Source organism: Trichoderma breve, chromosome 1, assembly GCF_028502605.1.
Source record: "Trichoderma breve strain T069 chromosome 1, whole genome shotgun sequence".
In the NCBI taxonomy this organism is placed as follows: domain Eukaryota; kingdom Fungi; phylum Ascomycota; class Sordariomycetes; order Hypocreales; family Hypocreaceae; genus Trichoderma; species Trichoderma breve.
This window is the reverse complement of record NC_079232.1, coordinates 5,730,434-5,749,995: the sequence shown is the minus strand read 5'-3', so window position 1 is coordinate 5,749,995 and position 19,562 is coordinate 5,730,434. Positions and strand designations below refer to the sequence as shown.

The following is a 19,562-nucleotide window of genomic DNA, read 5'->3' as shown; positions in this document are numbered from 1 at the left end:
TCGTGATGAAGTATAACAGAGAAAAAGAAAACAAATCTAATCAATTGGAAAAATCAAGAGCAGAGACACAGAGGAGAGAAAGCAAATGGAAACAAGTGGACAATCAGGAGCAGCTTAGGCCTACTAGAGAGTCGCATAGGAGGAAAGACGATGGCAACTTAGACTAGCGATACTCTGTAAGAAATGTCTGTAACGATTCATGGCTAATAATACTAGTTTTTGTACGAACTTTGCAAACGCAGACCCTTTCCACCGTTTGTGCCTTTCATGACTCCAAACGTCCCCTTTCGGACGTTGTAAAACAATCTTTGTCATCTTTGTTAGCCCACCTAGCCCGAAGGACCAGTTTGAACTTCTTCCTCGTTCAATTCCTGGATTTCTTCAGTCAATTCATCCCAAACTTCCTCAGTCTTCTCAGCCTGAACATCCTCAGTCACCTCACCCAGGACTTCTTCCTCAGTTAATTCACCATCAGCTTCTTCGGTCAACTCACCCAAAACCTTTTCGGTTGCAACACTCTCTTCACTCCTCTCTCCTCCCCTGCCACATCTACCTCGTCTGCCACGCCTGTTCCGCCTGCCTTGTCCGCCCTGAGCAGACTCGGCATTGCCCTGGGCCGCATCCTCAGCAGCAGCATCCTCAGCAACCGCATCTTCAGCAGCCGCTGCCTCCTCAGAGGGGCCAGCCTGGCTAGAAGAGCCATATTCGTCAGCAGAACTTCGCGTCGGACGTCGACGACGAGTTCTCCGAAGGAGCCGAGGGGGATCAGGGGGAAACGCGGGATTGGGTGGAGTGGGGGGCAGGCTATCAAGAAATCGAAGAATCATGCCATGCCGAAGCACTTCTTCAGGCTCCGGAGGGCCAATGTACCAGGCATCAATCGATGGGTTCGAGGTACGCCACTGATTATAGTCTTGTAGCGTTTGATAGTATGCTGCTCCGTCTATCGGCTGAACGGTGCTGGGGTGGTTGTAATTAAATGTATTCAGCCCAAAGAGGGTTGGGACGAGAGGATCGTTTGGTACGTGGTAGGGTTGTTGAAAACCATAGCGAGAAGCTACATCCAGTTCACCAGCTAGAGAGGACAGCTCCGGAAACCTAGGGGCTCGAGGATCGTTGAAAGTTGGTGGACTCTCGGGAGGGGTAGTTGGAGTAGTTCGCATGGCGCGAGGAGCTCTGGGAGCATCCACTTGAGGGGCTTGAGTGGACCAAAGAGTCGGTTGAGACATGTAAATATTTGTAGGAACTTGATAAGTCTGATAGGACTGATAGGGCAAATAATCTGCACGGGGGGCTCTAGGAGCGTTTTGGGGAGCAATGTATGGTTGATAACTTGCTTGCGGTGCTCTTGGGGCATGTAGATGAGCTCGAGGTGGCTCGAAACCAGTTCGAGGACCTTGAGGGGCATATGGAGGAGCCGCTTGAGAACCCCGAGATGGTCGAACGGTTGCTGTGGGATTGGCTTGACGAACTTGGGACCGTTGAATATATGCCTGAGGGGCGTTGGGGGCATTTCGGGGTGCTTGATGTGGGCGAATATGCGCACGAGGAGCATTCGGAGCGTTTTGAGGAGCATGCAAAGGCCGGAATTCTGCTCGGGGAGCGTTTGGAGCGTTTCTAGGGGCTTGTGGTGCCCGAGACTCCACACGAGGTGCTCGAGGAGCCCGGAACGTCTCTTGAGCAACGCCAAGACGGCCCTGAGGCGCGGCAAGGCTTTGGGTCCGTCGAGGGGCTGGAATGCTTTGAGTGTCCTGAGGAGCTCTATGAACTTCAGTGGAGACGCTCATGGTCCTTGGAACTGGAGCTCTGGGAGAATTGTGAAGAGCAGGCTCTTCGTCTCGAGCATTAGGTACCTGCGTGCCCCGTTGAGGAGGCATCTGTGTAGCCCGCTGAGGAGGCATCTGCGTACCCTGTGGAGGAAGCATCTGAGCACGCGTCCTTGCTTGCTCGAAAAGTATCCTCAAGATGATGATGAAGCGAAAAAACCAGGCAAGTGGTTGTTCAAGAGTTTGAAGAACTTGGGGATGCGGTGCAAGATAATATTGTGGATTAGGTGGTTGGGTGCCTGGGACAGGAAACCAAAGATGTCCGGGCGGAGGATGTGGAAGCCCCTGGGGCGTTGGTGGGTAAGTAATTGACTGGAGCTGTGAATATATCGGATCAATGTCCAGCTGCATCCGGAGAAACCTGGGATACGGTCCAAGAAGCATATACCCCTGAGGACTAAGAACAAATATCCTGGGGTGCATCCATCCACAAGGAACTCGGCTCGTAGGACCAAGATCGAGGGTGTCAGAAGGCACCGGGTTGGTCACCATAACATTAGCGAACAAATCGAGCCGCAGCAGCAGCTCTGGAGAGGTGGTGGCTACCTGAAAAAGGTTGGATAGCCTGGTGAGACTCCGCAGCTCTGGCATCCACTTCCGGACGAAGGTTCCATTGGGGTCGAGCTCGAAGGCTGTGTGGACAGGAGAGATGACCGTCTCTGTGCCGTTCATGTCAGGACCAATCCCGGCATAGTGTTGCCATCTGTGCCACTGGATAGGAGTGTTGTGATCTAAGCATAAGGAAGCCACCCACTCCGCGCCTATTCTCCAGTCTATGCCCGCAAACTTTGCTAGAAAGTTAACAATAAGCATGTATGAGCGGGCCCCAATGTACCCAGTGAAAAGGAGTTGCCGCATGATGGCATCAATGAGCCCGTATCCCGTGGCTCCTACTTGGAACTGCACGAGAGCCCCCTGAATATGGAGAGAGCAAGGTTCCTGTTCGGGGCTGGCTTCCTCGGGATCGGGCGATTTCCATTCGAGGTTTGGGTCTCTCCCATCCCCGGAGCCTTCGAGGTCAAACAAGGTGTTGCGGTACTTTCTAGAGCCTAAAAGGAGAAAGTCTCTGCAAAGTAGCCACAGCCGAACTGCCCTTGTCCCAGGATTCTCGCCCCCTTCCCAACCTTGAGCTTCTGCGTATTCTGGCACGTAGCCATTCTCTAGGTTCAGCAGTTCCTCATGAATCTGCCGAGCCGTTATACATCCAAGAGACAGGTAAGGTGTGAGCTTAAGACATTCATCACTTTCCTCCAAGTCGTTTAAGGTGTGAAAACGCGACACAACACCCTGTTTGACAATATGCTTAAGTCTCCGAGTGCCATGTGTTTCGCCACCTATACAGGTGGACTCAGGTGTTACGCCCCTGAAATCCAGCCCGTAGTAATACGAGAAATCAAGCCTCACAGGTCCCTGGAGCCGACTGATAAGCTCCGGTAGTGTGTCTGGAATCTCGTAAGGGCCTTGCTGTGGCGGAAGTGGCACATGATCTGGGAAGAGGGGGAGAGAAAGAGGTGCCTCGATCGAATCGCGGGCGTCATCAATCACGGGCTCCATCAGCCTCTGAAAGTCGGAGAGCACATCAGGCGTTTCGCCGACTGACTGCAACGGGGCATCACGTCTGTTTCCACAAATCAAAAGTCAAAAACTGATAATATCAACAAGATGATTCCGTCACTGGGTTAACTTACACATCGACGAATGGCTCACGATCGCGGAATTTCACGTAGTCGATCCCGAAGTTATAGCATGCAGTATAAACCTCTTGCTGTTCACTTATCTGCTCCGGGGTATGCCCTCTGGCCATCCACACGCTAGAAATCTGAGGACCGCTTTTGTCACTGGAATAATGCTTGTAAATACTCTCCAAGATGTCGTAGAAACGTCCGACTCTGATGATGAGTCCATTATCCAGCTCCTCTAGCCTCCCCTTCATGTCCCAAATTGCTTCTGCGAGGAATTTGACACGATGAAGACCGCATTTCCAGACACCAGAGTTCTCTGAAACTGCTCGAGGGTACGGAGATCTCTCTCCATCCTTGAGGAGGCCAGATGTTTCAACCTGGTCAGGGGCCAGGACGTATACAGGGAGGAGGTGGGTATAGGCGCATTCGTCGTTGATGTTATGACGGGACAGCAGGTGAAGAATGTGGTTGTCAGCAACTCTTAGATCGCGCCTCACTAAGTAGATGACGACACGTTCTTCAGACATTCGTTCTTCAGACATCCGTTCTTCAGCCGTCCATTCTTCAGACTCCCATTCTTCAGACATCCAATCTTCAGACATCCAATCTTCAGACATCTTTGCAGAAGCTTTGGCAAGGATATAGGGGCAGGCAAGGTGTGGATAAGGTGTGACAAGTTGTGCCAAGGCGTGTCAAGGCGTGTCAAGTTGTACGGAGGGTGTATCAGATCGAAAGCTTGTTTTGACGAATGGTCTCTGCGATCAGTTGGAGTTAGCATCTGCCGTAAGGCTAGACGAAGGAGGGTAGATGGTATGATTGGGGTCTAACCAAGCCAGGGCCAGTAGATACTCCCTCACCTGATTGAGGGCGGGCCACAGGACTCAAAGCACACCTTGCGGGGATATAGACGGCGGCGAACACGGCAGCTAAGAGGGCTAAGGGGATGGCGAACGATCTAATAGCTAACCATATGGGGAATTTAAAGTGGAAGAGATGTCAGAAAGACGAATTGGTTGGTGTTGAGCAAGTTGAATCGGAAAAATCCGTGATAACTTTAGAGCAGTATGGTCTAGGGTGATGAGAAAGGAAACAGAATTCACGACAGCAGCTACGTCTCATTTATATTCATTCAACACAAGCCACCAGAGCCTCAACATTTCAGTTCCATCGACATGTTTGCCTTGAAACCAGGCGAGCGAGGTGATGATCGTCCTGTTTAGCTACTAGCAGGGTATAAGCTGCTGTGTACCGGAAGATGCGTCCGAGCCCGCCAGATGCACATGAAGCATTACATGAACATGGAGCAGATGCCTGGACAAGTGTCAGCTAAACTCGACCGAGTGAGACTCTTTTGGCATCATCCCCCCTTCCTCTTTCTTTCTTTTTTCCTCTATGGGCTAGCGAAACTGAACTGTCCCGGGGACGCACGCTCTGCCGCCGAGCCCATGCCCAAGCGAATCTAACTCGCCCTTGATAAGATGGTAAATGAACAGCGCAGGGGTACAGCCAACTAGGGGACTGGGAAAACGCGATGGCTCGTGCCTGTATCGGCCGTGATGCGGCTGAAATTGGTGCCTTGGCTGTGTACTAGTACGGTCATGATCAAGCCGTCTTGACGCTACTCGTACATGAATTGCGGGCAAGACAGCATAAGATTGAAGCCCGGGGGATGGGTGTGGCGTGTTCTCTCCCTCTCTCTCTTTCTCTCTCTTTCTACCTATCAGATCTATCCATTATGGTACATCCTTATGTCTACCCCTGACCAGCCTGGACAGAAACTGCAAATACATGTACAGTATGAATACCTCGAGTAATCAACGGAGTATATGCAGGCCGAATGCTAGGCCGCAGACGAATGAGCGGAGGAGGTTTGTGACGGGGAGAGACGAGTTGCCGCCATCAAGACTCTAGACCTTTCTCTTTCTTCTCCTCACTCCCTCGCATGAGAAAAGAAGACTTCTTTTTTTTTTTTTTTTGCCCAACCCCCGAAAAACCACTGGTCATTGGCGGCAAAGTCCGAGGTTGGGCGTTTCATACTTTTGCCGTATGACAAGGTTTGTTGATATCAAATGAGAACGAGACGGCACAGGAAACCCCAAAGAGAGAGTACAAGCAGGTACGTACCTTTGTACGATCTCCAGAACCCCATGAGTGAAATCTAGATCGAGAAGCGCCAATTGGTGGTGAGGCCCGGGAAATGGGAATAGCGGGGTCAACACGGAATTGTCTCAGCACACGGACAATGAGGCTTGCGTTAGCCTGGTGGCTTTTTTTAATGGAAGATTTATGCTGGGCTGTGTCAAATTATGAAAGTCAAGCACATTTCGAATCTATCTGCATGGGCCGATTCTTGTACACTTTGTTGGTTTTTCTTCTCCTTTTTTTCACGGCTTCAATGTGCTTCTCATAGTCACATAATGGATTTTACTGCCCGCACATAGTATAGACAAGAGCCAATATAGAGCATTCATAGCGACTACTGAGCTTTATTCCGGCGGGAAGGCCCGCTAGCCCACTTCGCCGATCGGCCTTAGAACCAGGTACGCTTCTAGGTACCGTAGGTCCACTTGCCGCTAGCGCTACGGCCTTAAAACCGGATCATCAGACCATCGCATCTGGGCTGCTAATTCTTACAAGCACTATCTAGTACTGTATTGCCCTAGTATCATAATATTGACAATAGTGGTATAGAGCTATTGGGCACTAAGTTTATCCTTCTGCCGTGTGATCAAGAGATGTGGGAGAAAGGCAGCAGTCCATCAACGTACGCATCCAGGGTACGTCTTAATACTACTAGGTAGGTACTATAGTACCAAATGTGTTTGAACTGCACCGAGTGCCGGTATCTTCCAGGTCTCTCGTCCGCAGCAGGTCAGGCTCCGGTTCATGCCCTCTGCGCACACATTATATGGCAAAGTATTTCCCACTCGCTGACCGCTTAGCGATTCAGTACCTCTCAGGCACCTGGAGCTTCAATTGCTTGTACCCGTACGTCTGCTCGCTATAGCTCCAGCGCCAACACGCCTGTAGCAAACTCACTATTGACCTGGAAGCTACGCCACCGCCATCGTGGAGGCAGCTGAAACCACCCTTGCCGCTTTGTCCATGTATTATTGCTCATCATGCGTGTACTGGTACCCGACAATGAAAGCCCAAGAAGAGAGCCCGGGGCCTTTACCTGGTTTTGCTCTGATCTACTCTTTTCTAAAGCACACGCCCTGAAGTGAGAGAACAATTGAACCCAGAGGTACCTCTGTCCTTTCAAGCAACCTGGTGTACATGTTTCAGGCATGTACGTACCTTACCTGTCGTACATGTACTCGCATAGCAGCCTAAGGCATTGAACCTCTGTGCAGGGAACAGCTCACGTCGCGCCTTCCTTCGGGGGGTGAGACAAAAATGCAGTGACACTCCCCCACCATCCCATTCCGTTCCACCTTATCGCCCAGACTTCGGCCTCACTCACTCACCACACCGAGACCTGCCCTGTGACTGATTATCATGGATGCATTCAGTGGTTTGATTTTGCTCTATGATTGGAGACGAGCTGTGGCAAAGCCCAATCACCGACAGCCGCAAGTAGAGACGGCAATCACGGCTGCCGGCCGGACAATTGCCGGTAAGCAGGCCAATAATCCACCAAAATCAGCCCCAGCTTCATGTTTGTGTGTGTACTCGTACTTACTGCATCCAGTAAGGTAATCCTATATGCCCGGCTTGCCTCTTATCTACTGAGAGTAAAGCTTTGTTTTCTCGTTCGAGGCGGCATGGACAATATCCGAGATTTAGATGGTCGACTTCCGGCTCCCAGCCAGGCTCTCCCCTCACACACCCCCGTTCCTCGACGCAAAGACACGCCAGAGCTTGACGCACCAGCATGGGCAGGGGAGAGAAAGTTGTGCCAACAGACACCCAAGTGCCGGCTCTTTGTCCATGTACAAGTAGCAGCATGGCTAACGTCGCCCAATGAATGAACTCATCAAAGAGCCGTGCTTTATTTCTCCACCCATGTTTCAAGCGGTGCTCCTCCTCCTCCTCACCGAGTCTCGGCCTGCGTCTTCCATGCCCAGAGAAAAGCTTTGGCCTGTGTGGGCCAATACGAAAGGTAATTGGTCACCTAAATCAGCCTCACTCTGCTCATTAAGATGGCTCCAGTACAGGGCCGAACAGTTTCGGGATGACCTCAGCCAAGTGATGCTGGCATTGCCATCTATGCTCACTCAGGAGGATAATCACAAAGCAGTTCTATCGAGTAGCCTGGCTTTTTGAAGCATAGGAGAGAAACCTCCGGACTGTGGCCAACCTGAATCAAAAAGAATTTCTTTTTTTTTTTTTTCGCCAGAGTACGAAGGCCCCAATTATGAGGTCCATTTGACGCCCTGTGGTTCTCGTACGCGGGTAGTCGAGAGCCATACGGCCTAGGCAAGCCATACTCTTAGACACAATTCCCCATGTCTCCTAGGCCGTGTAACACAGGCATGAGAGGTGCATTTGCAGCTTTACCCCGTACGGTTGGCGCAATCTGAGGACAAGATCCTCGTGTATTCTTGCTCAATTCATCGCCAGCCACAGCGGCAAACTCCTCGTGACTGGACTCCAGGGGTTCCAGTTCGCCTTTCATTGGACGCCAAATCATCTTATGGATCGTTTTTACGGAAAGCTTTGGCTGTCAGCTCTGATAAGGCTAATTATGGGTAACTGCATTTCTTTGTGTGCCCGTTGAGTTTCTCAGTCTCTATGAAAGTAAGGACTGGGCCTTGGAACTATCTGACAAAGTGCCTCTTCCCCTTCAAGCAAGCCAACAAACATACCTCCCAATACTTGATACTTTTAGTTCGTCATATAAAGATGGAGAGAGCAACAAGAGTAAGTCTCATATTAGGAGGGTAAGAGAGGGGGGAGCAGAATGGTTACCCGCGGCTATTCCCAGCTGTTCCGAGCGCCATCCAGCTTCAACACTAACCATGAATATGTACACTAGTTTCACCAGAGCAAGCTGAAGGCCGCATACACGATATCGAACCAGCGTCTCCCTACTTAACAGCCAAGGACAACGCACCGTATAACCGAGATATTGACCAATCTTGCCTCCCCAGATACCAGGCAACCTTGATTCTGGGGCTGCGTCCTCCGCACTGGCCACTTTTTCCCGTCACGCGCCTCCATGTTTGACTCTTGTGCCAAATCGAGTGAGACTTGCTTTATCTCTGTTGCTAATTTGTCGAGCCCATCAAGGGCATCTCACCAAAGAGCACAGAGTGCTTTGTACAGAAACGAAGTGAGTATGAAAAGACTCCATCAAGGGCTCTGGCGATCCACACATCCAGCTCGGAAGCTTCCGCGTCTAATCAGACGGTCTCTCCAGCTACCCAGCCGCTCAAACCTAGCCCTTGAAGCCAGCCAACCCTTTTACAGTAATGTCTACTAGCTGATATTGGTGTCACAGACCATTTCACCTCTGACAGCGGACCGGAGAGTTCTTCCAACGTGACCAGATACCCACATGCGCATCACCGCTTGTACGCTAGCTTTTACATGTTCTCAGAGACAATGACAGGTTCAGGTCCATGAAAGATTGAGTCATAATCAGGCCATTTTGGCGATCATCCATGCACACTCCCTCCCTTTGGCACTTATAAACAGGTACTATTTGGCAGAGCTACGTTTTGCTAGGGCTAACCATTCTCGAGATGCCTGCTCCCCGGTTTCCTTGCTATTCCTAATTCATGGTAGCTTAGTCGTGGCTCAGCCCGATGAACACGCCGGCGATCTCTGTCCACGATCGGACATGGGACTTGAGCCATGTGAAGGGGGATTGGGGCTTGCCACAAGAGAGGCATCTCGTTTCAAACAATCGATGATTAGGCTGCTGTACTGGCTGTAATCATCTCGCGTAACCCCCCTCTTGAATATACCAGGATGTCAATAATCAAAGGGAGGCGACTGATGGTGTTGTCTTGTGCCATCATTAAACACACAAACGATGTGTCGTTTTCTTGGAATGGCGCATTTTACGCAAAGTTTCAAGAGACATTGGCAGATTGCCAATGAGAGTTAGAGAAAAAGAAAAAAAGACAAAAATCAGACATTGATACTGGGCGGACATGGGGAAGCATCCCACAGGAGTAAGGGGTTGGAGTTGGATCCTGTCACAATGCTTGCTAGAATGGGGCTTTTGTTCTCGAGGTGATGAGGAGCGAAATTGTGTCTTTTGCCCATGGAGCCCGCATTCTGCCCAAGGAGAATGTCTTGACGCTTTGTTAAACAGTCGCCGTACTTTGAATCTGTTCATCTTTAATAGGCCTCAATCCAAGGCTACCGATTCTACTGGCTCCCACCTGCTTTCCAGTCTTCATCATTCTTGAGTTCGAATTAGAGCCAGCTCAACAAATCCCTGTCTATCACGATAATCACAGCCATGTGTCTATACACCGTTGCGTCTGTCGTCTATGAGAATTGCCTGCCTGATCCGCCGCATCAGATCAAATGTGTAGTGTTTCAGAGGTGTATAAGCGAGCAAAAGCCCGATCCCGTCTGCCAAAACCCAAAGCTCAATCTTTCGCCGGCAATCATGCCGAAGCACCGAAAAAAGGGCCAGTGCAGCGTTTGTCCGACATACATACTCCCCATCAGGACGGGGCAGTCTACATCAAGCCAGGAGACCATCTAGAGTGAGGAACAATGTGAATGCAAGCCACCCTGTCTGTCTACGCTTACATGCTGGAGCAAATTGGCTGACCGATTGTATGAATATAGTACCTGTGCGAAACTGTCGGTGGTGAGTGGAGCGAATCATGTAGTGGAGGAACTTGAAGCGGTGGATACGTGTATAATGGCTGTTTGCTCAGTGGTGCTTTGGGATGCTATGGAAGATGATGTAAAGATTGATGCGATTCTATTATGGATGGGTTGATGCAAGGGCTTTCTATCTTCGTAATGCTTGTATAGTGAATTAATCGTCTGTCTGCCACATATATGTTCACCCGTAGTGTGCGCTTGAATTTCTAGTTTTGGTCAGTATTGCGTACGCGATTATTGAAAATTCTCTGCTCGGTACTCTCTGCTCATCGCTCTCAGCTCGAGCACATGATCATAAGTCGTGCTGAACAGCGAGTTTGGCGTATTCCTAAGACTCCAGGGTAGGATCTTGTGTGGTGGGACAAAAAAGAGCATCCCGCCGACGACAGAGTTGGCGGACAAAGAATAGCATTGTGATTTGAAGAGAAAAAGAAAATGAATAGGAGCAGAAAAGGAGCAGAAAAGGAGAAATGAATTTAATTGCTATACCATATATTCCTAAATTAGACGACTCCCAGTGCCGGAATTACGGTTAGTAGGACAATAATATTGTGATCATGCAGGAGCACAGGATGGTTTGCAAGAGGCCATTACAAACCACCCGAATAGAGGCTATTTAGGTATACGGAGTATGCTACTAGTACAACCAATACTTGTATTCGGCCACCGGTTCTCGTTGCTGCGACTCCGGCGCCCGGTACGACGTAAAAGTAGCCGAGCTTCACCTGCTCCGTCGCCCGGAGCTTCGCCAGCCATGACCGAGGTGAAAGAGGCCGGCGATGCTCCGGCTCCGGGGCCCCAGGATTTGGAGATGCCGCTAAACCACCAGAAATCAGCTGCTAGATCGGCCTGGTTTAGCCGAGGATGGCGCGGACGGCATTTGACGGCTGAGCGAGAGGCAGCACTTAAAATTGGCGGAGTCTGCCAGGGTGCAAGCTCGGCTCATGGAGTAAGTTGGAACGGCCTTCACAAAGCGGCTGGAAGCTTTTTTTCTCTCTTCCTCCTTTTTCTCTCTTCTCCCATCAGTCTTTCTGGGTCTTGTTGAACGGAAGGAAGTAGCCAATCCGTCAACTCCAGACACAATCTCTGCCCTCCTCTGGCCTCACAATGTCCGCCATCTCCCGCAGCATCAGATCAGCATCCAAGCTGCGAGTCCAGTCGCGAGCCGCAAGTGGTCTCTGCTCGGCCTCCATCGGCGCCGCTCGCTTTGCTTTGTCCGGCTTTGCTGCGCCTTCAACCCCCGCCTCGCGCAGCAACTTCTCGACTTCCATCCCCAAGCTTTCTGGAGCGCCCATCATGTCTTCCTCGCGCGAGTACGATCCTGAGATCAAGGACATTGCCGACTATGTCGCCAACAAGACAATTGACTCTGAGCTAGCTGTAAGTTTTGCTGCCCCTCCCCGTGAGACTGTCGGGCGTCTCCGGCTGCCCCTCATTTTCAAAGGGAAAAATGCATCTTCTTTTTTTTTTGTCTCATACCCCGCCATCAATTGGGATCTCCCGCGATGGCTACGGAGGGAGCAAAAGATGGCTAGAGAAAGAGGAGGAGAAGACGAGAAAATAGAGAGTTTGATCCAGCTTCTAACTGTAACTTTGACAGTTTGACACTGCTCGATGGATTCTCCTCGACACCCTCGGCTGCGGTCTTGAGGGCCTCCGCTTCAAGGAGTGCGCCAAGCTGCTGGGCCCGATTGTCCCTGGCACCGTCGTGCCCAACGGCACAAAGGTCCCCGGCACTCCCTTTGTGCTGGATCCCGTCAACGGAGCCTTCAACATTGGCGCCATGATCCGATGGCTTGACTTCAACGACTGCTGGCTGGCCGCCGAATGGGGCCACCCTTCTGACAACCTGGGTGCTATCCTGGCCGTTGCTGACTGGATCAACCGCACCAACAAGGCCGGCGGCAACCTGGCCGGCGGCAAGATCTTCACCATCCGAGACGTGCTCGAGGGCATGATCAAGGCCCACGAGATCCAGGGCTGCCTGGCCCTGCTCAACTCGTATAACAAGGTCGGTCTCGACCACGTTGTCCTGGTCAAGGTCGCCTCTACCGCCGTTGTCTCCAAGATGCTGGGCCTCAGCGAGAAGCAGATTGCCGATGCCGTGACCCAGGCCTGGGTTGACGGCCAGAGCCTGCGAACCTACCGTCACAGCCCCAACACCATGTCCCGCAAGTCCTGGGCTGCTGGTGATGCCTGCCAGCGCGCCGTCAACCTGGCCCTCAAGGTCATGAAGGGCGAGTCCGGCATCCCCACCGTTCTGTCTGCCCCCACCTGGGGCTTCTACGATGTCCTGTTCAAGGGCAAGAAGTTTGAGTTCCAGCGCCCCTACGGCAGCTACGTCATGGAGAACGTCCTCTTCAAGGTCTCCTACCCTGGTAAGTTACGATGATGATTGTGTCCTTGACGGAATGATTATTTCAAAAGACTAACAGTTTCAAACTAGCCGAGTTCCACTCCCAGACTGCCGTCGAGGCCTCTGAGAAGATCCACCACCAGCTCAAGGCCATGGGCAAGTCTGCCGCCGACATCAAGGCCGTCACCTGCCGAACCCACGAGGCCTGCATCCGCATCATCGACAAGCAGTTCAAGCCCATGGACAACTTCGCCGACCGTGACCACTGCATCCAGTACATGGCCTCCGTCATGCTCGTCTTCGGCCGCCTCGAGGCCACCGACTACGTCGACGGCTCTGAGGCTGCTACTTCGGAGCTTGTAGAGTCTCTGCGCAAGAAGATTAAGTGCGTTGAGGACCCTCAGTACACTCAGGATTACCATGACCCTGCCCTGCGAACCATCTCCAACGCCCTGACCGTTGAGCTCAACGACGGCACCGTCCTCGACGAGGTCGCTGTTGAGGCTCCTCTGGGCCACCGTCTCCGTCGTGAAGAGGCCAAGCCCGTCATCCTGGCCAAGTACAAGCGCCACCTGGCTCCTCACTTCCCTGAGGCCACCGTCAACGAGCTCGTTGAGCTCAGCCAGGACAGCAAGAAGCTCGAGGCCATGACTGTGGACGAGTACGTTGACAAGTACGCTGTCAAGGAGAGCAAGTTTGTTGTTTAAGTTGGCGTTGTGCAAAAGTAGAAGAAAATCCTGATGTACCTAGATGTTTATGATGACGGTCATACAGACCAAACAAAAGTAGCATTATAATAATGAAGAAAAAAAATGATTATAAATAAACACTAATCTTTCTATGTGATTTCGTTGTATCCAATCTAAATTCTAGTATCATTTTAATTCATCTTGCTGCTCAACATGTACTGGCTTGTACTGATACTGGATGCGAGAATCCTGGTGGCACTGGGTTGCCTCCGGTCGGTGGCGAATTCAGGGCCAACAGCACACACATCGCCTCTAACTCTCTCCAAATGCAGCGATCCACTAGCCACATAAGCGGGTAACACGGCCCGATTTACTGGAGCTTCAGTTCTGTACCTGTTCAGTACAAGTCGAGCATTTTCTGGTCCTGTGCTCGTGCTGAAAGAAAACACGTGTAATTGAACCAACATGAACGCTTTGTTATGGCAGTTCCTTTGATATTTCCGGCTCGATTACGACGTTATTTATCAATTAAATCATTTCAGTCTTTCATTTCATTGTAATGACATTGTTTACTCCCCCTGTTGTGTCGTCATTCCAGCTGCTGTGGCTTCGTTCTCGGCCGGTCGCCAGACCCCGAAATGCCAGTCCGGGAGCCCCTCGAGTCCGCTCCGCGTAATTCGTGGCAGCACAGCCACTACCTGGGCTCTAGTTTACTGTCATAACTGCCAAAACTGCCATTGTTCCCACCTATTCCTTAGCACTCGTAGTATCGTTCCATCCCCTGCAGTTCTTGCATCCTGCATCTACCGCTTTCTTCCTGGAGTCCCGGTGCTCGACGTAATATTTTCCGTCTTTCGAGCGCTCCATCCTTCGTTGTTATTGCCGGCTCTTATAAACAAAGCTCCAGGCTCTTCCATCATCAAAAACTAACACGCGAAAGCGGCTGCTGATCTCCCAGCCTTATTCCGCGCATTCCTCTGCCACCAATACCATGGACCGCCAGACCATCATGGAGACCAACCGGTCTCTTCGAACCATTAAGAACGTGAGCATATCCTCTATAATGGGAAACAATCTTTCCCTCTTGCTTTCTTTGGCCGAATAAAATCACTAACATTCGACCAGGAGCTCGAAAGCCTCCTTGAGAAAGGCGTCATCGACGAAGCCGCTTTCGACACTATTCACGCCGCCCTGCCCGCCGAAACTCCTCTTCGTGGAGCCGCTCCCGGAAGCGCTGCTCGTTCTGCAAACCAAACACCTCTTCAGCCTGTGGCAGCTGCAACTCCTCCGGTCCAGGCCCCTGTCCAGGCCTTTCAGAATCTCAACGTCAACGGAACCTCTCCTGCCCCTCCTTCATACGATGATACTCCCGCTCCTGGCGTCCCCACGCGCTCTCCGGCTCCGGCTGGGAAGCCCGTTTTGGCCCATGCGAGAGCCTTGTACCGCTATGATGCCAGCGATGCTCGCGACCTGAGCCTGGAAAAAGACGATAAGATCGACGTATATGAGTACATGAACCAGGACTGGTGGATGGGCCGTAACCACCGCACGGGCATGGAGGGCATCTTCCCCCAAAACTACGTCTTTGTCGAGCAGGAGCAAAAGGCTCCTATGCCCGCTCCCGTAGCATACCCCCAGCAACCGGCATACGGCTACCCCCAGGGACCTCCGGCACAGCAGAACCCTTATAATGCCAGTGTGCCACCCATGGCGATAGCAGAAGGTGGCCAGCCGTCTCAGCAGCAAGGCGGAGATGGAAACAGCAAGGTTGGCGAGTACGGAAAGAAGTTTGGCAAGAAGCTTGGTAACGCCGCCATCTTCGGTGCGGGTGCATCGATTGGTAGCAACATCGTGAACAGCATCTTCTGAGGGCAACACGCATTTTTTTTCGGCCTCTATTTTGCTGGCTCTGTTTTATTTTTTTGAAATTTCAAGTTTGGCGTTTGGAATGGGTTTGAGGCATCGCCTACAGTTCTCGAAATGAGTGAACTTTTCGTCTATTACTATGGAGAGTGAATGTCAACGAGTTGATCCTTTGATCTCTAGAGATATTAATTGACAATGATAAATATTAAATATGAATTTGGGACAAGTGAATTCTAGTGATTGTCTCTATATACTGGCTCATGCGCTCAGATTGGAGATGCGGCCAAGATAGTATCCTCAATACCATACTACCATGAATCAATCTCGTGTGACGAATGCATGAAGACTGGACGCTCTCGGTGAGATACAGTGTCGCACTGTATGTCACGCCGAGGCCGACCACGAAATTTGCCGTGTTTGCTAAGCTTGGCGCACGGTGCGGTGCGTCCCGCAAAATTCTCACCTTGGTCAAGTTCCACTATCGTCTCAAAAAAATTGCAGCTCTCATTCACATCAATCCCAATCACAATCACAATCAGACAAAATGTCTAATTCAAAGAAACGGGCCGCTGAAGAGGCGGCTCCGGCCAAAAAGGCCAAAAAGAGAAAGTCCAAACACGCCGTCGACGATGAGAGCCTCGATACTGAGCTGGGCCTCAACACGCTTTTCTCCAAGATGGACGGTCAACTTCTAGCAGACTATCATGCACAGAAGCTAGCGAGATTCGGTGCCGATCTGAGTCCCGTAGAGCTGTCAGATCTGGCCATAACAGGTATTTTAACATGTCCTAGGCTGGTCTCAATTCAGTAATGCTCACATGAGATTTGTAGCATCTTCAATCACAGACACCACCTCATGGCAGGAAAACAGGTCGCTGGAAAAGCTGCCAGAGTTTCTCGAGAAATTCTCAGAACATCCAGAGAGCCTAGCGAGAGCGCAGAAGAAGAAGGGCATGCCCCATACCATTGTTGTTGCTGGTGCAGGCTTGAGAGCTGCAGATCTTACTAGGTAGCCATCCTTTGCTGAATGAACCGTCTTAGACAGCTTACTGACATGTGCAACTATAGAGCTCTAAGGAAATTCTCAGGCAAGGACAGTCTAGTTGCAAAGCTGGTGAGTTGTGACTTGGCATGCTCTACAACTTCTTTTTGTGCTCACATGAATTGTCACAGTTTGCAAAGCACATGAAGGTCGAAGAGCAAGTCGCCCTGCTGCAAAACAAGAAGATTGGCATTGGTGTTGGCACGCCAGCACGTTTGATGGAGCTCATCGACAATGGTGAGTACCTGCCCGTCATTTCGATTTCCCTAACAACTACATGAAAACAAATATGAGCATGTTCAAAGTCTGACCAGTGGCAGGTTCATTGTCGTTGGACAAGCTGCAGCGCCTGGTCGTTGATGCCTCGCATATTGACCAGAAGAAGAGAGGCGTCATGGACATGAAGGACACCATGATGCCGCTTGCACGATTCCTGGCGAGGAAGGAGTTCAAGGATCGATACGGCGATGAGAAGAAGCCGTTGTCCTTGCTGTTCTATTAGTGAGGCTGTCACGTATTGGAACCTGGCGGCTTTGCTCAGCCTCCGTTTACTTTGCATCACAGACCGGACAGCAATGATGGCCCTTTTTTTGCCTTTTGCTGCCCCTTCTTTTATTCACAGTTGTAATGGAGTTTTACTTTGGTAGATAGGTATAGGCCAATGGACATGCGCATGTTATTGACGGTACCACTGACGATGTCGTTTTGCTTCGGTACATGCATGTGAACCCAGAAGTATCTGTTCCTTCCCTCTCCCCAAAGCTCCTCCCACTTGCGCCATCCAAATACGCGTCAAGCGAGGCTCTTTCCTTGCAGTTCATCGTCCACTAAGCGACTGTCCGTGGCATCTCTTTTATTTTCTTCTCCTCTTCTCCTCTTCTCCTCTCCTCTCTCTTCTCTCTTTTCCTCCCTCTTCACCATCTTCCATCATTCACCACCAGAGCATCGCCAACACTCTTTTTGGAATTCATCCTCACACCCTTTTTTTGGAACCTTTTTGGTGACTATCGTTAATTGCGACAATCCATTTTTCTCACGCACAAACACTCTTTTCGCCTTGCTTCACTCGCTGCAACAATGCGTCCTGTTTCCGCTGCGGCTGTCTTGGCTGCTTGCCTCCACGTTGGTCTCTGCGATGCCAACGACCTGGCACCACGTGAGTGACACTGCCTGCTGTGCTTCTTCCTTCTTCGTCTGTCTTTGTACTGACCAGATTTGCACAGGATGCGCTGTCAACTGTGCCTCGAACATCAGAAACGACAAGGGGGCACTCGACCTCAAGACCATCTGTGGAAACAAGCTCATGACAAACGTGAGTCGCCGTCGACATCTGGTCATCTGGACTCGTTGGTGAATGGTGATGCTAACAGATTGCTCCTCACAGTCCCTCTTCCAATGCCTCATCGGCGCCTGTCCCCAGAACGACTATGGCCCAGCGCTTGCACATGTCGTTCTCGCATGTTCCAACCTGGGCATGAGCATTGGGCCGTTGCATCCCGTGGAGGTCCAGCACGTCGACCTGGAGAAACCTCAATATCTTCCCACCCCATCAATCCCTCCTGCATACAGCACGCCTGGTGATACATCCCAGCCGGATACCCACCATTTGACTTTGTCCTTTGACATTTCCCTTGATTTGAAATGCAATTCCGGGCCTGACGGTCTTGTCACTGTGACTCTCCCTCCGCCTGCTCCATCTACGTCTGCCACCTCTCCTACACCACCACCTCCCGTCTCCAGTCCTGATCCTGGTGAGGGCGAGGGTGAAGGCGAGGGCGAGAACCAAGGCGAAGGTGAGAATGGCAATGGCGAGGGTGAGAACGGTAATGGTGAGAATGGCAATGCTACGCCACCCGCCCCAGCCAAACCAACCAAGTCAACAGCTGATCCGGCTACGACATCTTCATGTCCGCCAGGCTCCACTCCACCAAGCTCTCAGGGTCCTGACGGCGGGCAAGCTCCTCCACAGTCAACTGATCCTAGTGAGAACGGTGGTCCTGCGGTAACGTCTGCGCCCTCGGTGGCCCCTGGGGGAGGCAATCCTTCGTCTCCAGCCTCTACGTCTCCATGCTCAACCGCTTCTCAAGATACCGGTGGCCTTGATCCTCAGGATCCAAACCAGTCTTCAAACAACTCCGCCGGGGAACCTTCTCATCCACCCAATGGTGGGGATGGCCCTCAGGCCCCAGCAGCTTCCGTTGCCACGCCCGCACCTGTTTCTCCAACTCCAGCCCCTTCATCAAGTCCTTGTTCGGCGACAGATGATGCCAACATGTCAGCCAATCCAACCCCAGGCCCTCAAGTATCCAAGGCCGCAGAGCCTGCAACTGTGGCTCAACCATCTCCGTTGCCTTCCCCTTCTTCGCCCCCTGCTGCCACCAGTTTGGTAGATCCGGTACCGACATCTATCATCCATTCCATACCCCCACCTCCGCCTTCCTCAGCAGAACCGGCAGATCCATCAAGCGCCAACCCTCCAGAATACACACCCGCGGGATCTGGTGAGCAGTCACCTGACAACAGCTCTGCCTTTCAAACGAGCATCCCTGAATCAAGTGCAGAACCCATTCCACAGGAAAGCCCCAGCTCAGGAGCGCAGGCACCATCGTATGGGCAAGGCGGCTTATCATCACCGGTACAGACTCCAGATAGCCAAACGGATGACCTTGCTGCGGAAACCGCAGAGAGCAAGCCTACTTCCAAGACAGCCGAACCTTCGGTGACCACTCTTTGGCCAACTGCCAAGACTAATCGGTCATCAAGCCCGACAAGTCCAGGGGCACATGGTCAATCATCCACCACCACATGCGAATCTGGGGGCAAGGAGACAGTGACGACAGGGCACGATGAGTCAATGGGCTCGGTCATGGTCAAAGTCATTCGTCCTGGTGAGGCTGGTGCTGAGATTATGTTTGTGACTGTTTGGGAGCCAGCTCCTGCAGTTACAGCAGCTTCCACAGACATGATCAGCAATGTCGCTCAATTGGCCATTGGCAGTAGCGTGATGGTGGAATCAATGGTTGACTCCGGTCACGTCGCTGAACCAAGCAGCCTTCCGACACAGAGCGGATTCGTCATGTCGAGGCCCACAACAGCTCGCGTTTCTGTGCCATCCGACAACGTGGTGGCGGAAACATCACTTCCCAAAATCGCATTGGTCAACAGCGTTTCGAAGCTAACACCCCAGCTTTGCATCATTGCTCTGCTCATCATCCTCGTCAGCGGGATATTGATGAGCTGATAGAACCATGCTGAGGAGAGATTCAAGGAGAGTAGACGGTTACTTGTAGGGGCCAAGATCTT

General features: G+C 51.5%; 5 protein-coding genes across 5 annotated transcripts; 4 read left to right on the top strand and 1 right to left on the bottom strand.

The window, feature by feature from the left end:
* Positions 1-329: 329 nt before the first annotated feature.
* On the bottom strand, positions 330-4,125 carry T069G_01694 (FAD binding domain of DNA photolyase domain-containing protein; the record flags this gene model as incomplete). The annotated part of the gene is made up of 2 exons (XM_056168904.1): positions 330-3,444; positions 3,515-4,125. 2 exons carry the CDS (start codon positions 4,123-4,125, stop codon positions 330-332), a joined length of 3,726 nt encoding a protein of 1,241 aa, XP_056034220.1.
* A 6,935-nt stretch (positions 4,126-11,060) lies between these two features.
* T069G_01693 (mmgE/PrpD family domain-containing protein) lies at positions 11,061-13,369 on the top strand (the record flags this gene model as incomplete). Its single annotated transcript, XM_056168903.1, has 4 exons — positions 11,061-11,255; positions 11,384-11,686; positions 11,907-12,684; positions 12,753-13,369. 4 exons carry the CDS (start codon positions 11,061-11,063, stop codon positions 13,367-13,369), a joined length of 1,893 nt encoding a protein of 630 aa, XP_056034219.1.
* A 973-nt stretch (positions 13,370-14,342) lies between these two features.
* Positions 14,343-15,220, top strand: T069G_01692 (SH3 domain-containing protein; the record flags this gene model as incomplete). The annotated part of the gene is made up of 2 exons (XM_056168902.1): positions 14,343-14,396; positions 14,477-15,220. 2 exons carry the CDS (start codon positions 14,343-14,345, stop codon positions 15,218-15,220), a joined length of 798 nt encoding a protein of 265 aa, XP_056034218.1.
* Positions 15,221-15,761: 541 nt separating this feature from the next.
* T069G_01691 (u3-containing 90S pre-ribosomal complex subunit domain-containing protein) lies at positions 15,762-16,761 on the top strand (the record flags this gene model as incomplete). Its single annotated transcript, XM_056168901.1, has 5 exons — positions 15,762-15,990; positions 16,049-16,226; positions 16,286-16,331; positions 16,391-16,496; positions 16,580-16,761. 5 exons carry the CDS (start codon positions 15,762-15,764, stop codon positions 16,759-16,761), a joined length of 741 nt encoding a protein of 246 aa, XP_056034217.1.
* A 575-nt stretch (positions 16,762-17,336) lies between these two features.
* T069G_01690 (uncharacterized protein) lies at positions 17,337-19,500 on the top strand (the record flags this gene model as incomplete). The annotated part of the gene is made up of 4 exons (XM_056168900.1): positions 17,337-17,415; positions 17,483-17,571; positions 17,644-18,640; positions 18,704-19,500. The coding sequence occupies 4 exons, from the start codon at positions 17,337-17,339 to the stop codon at positions 19,498-19,500; spliced, it is 1,962 nt and encodes a 653-aa protein (XP_056034216.1).
* Positions 19,501-19,562: the final 62 nt, after the last annotated feature.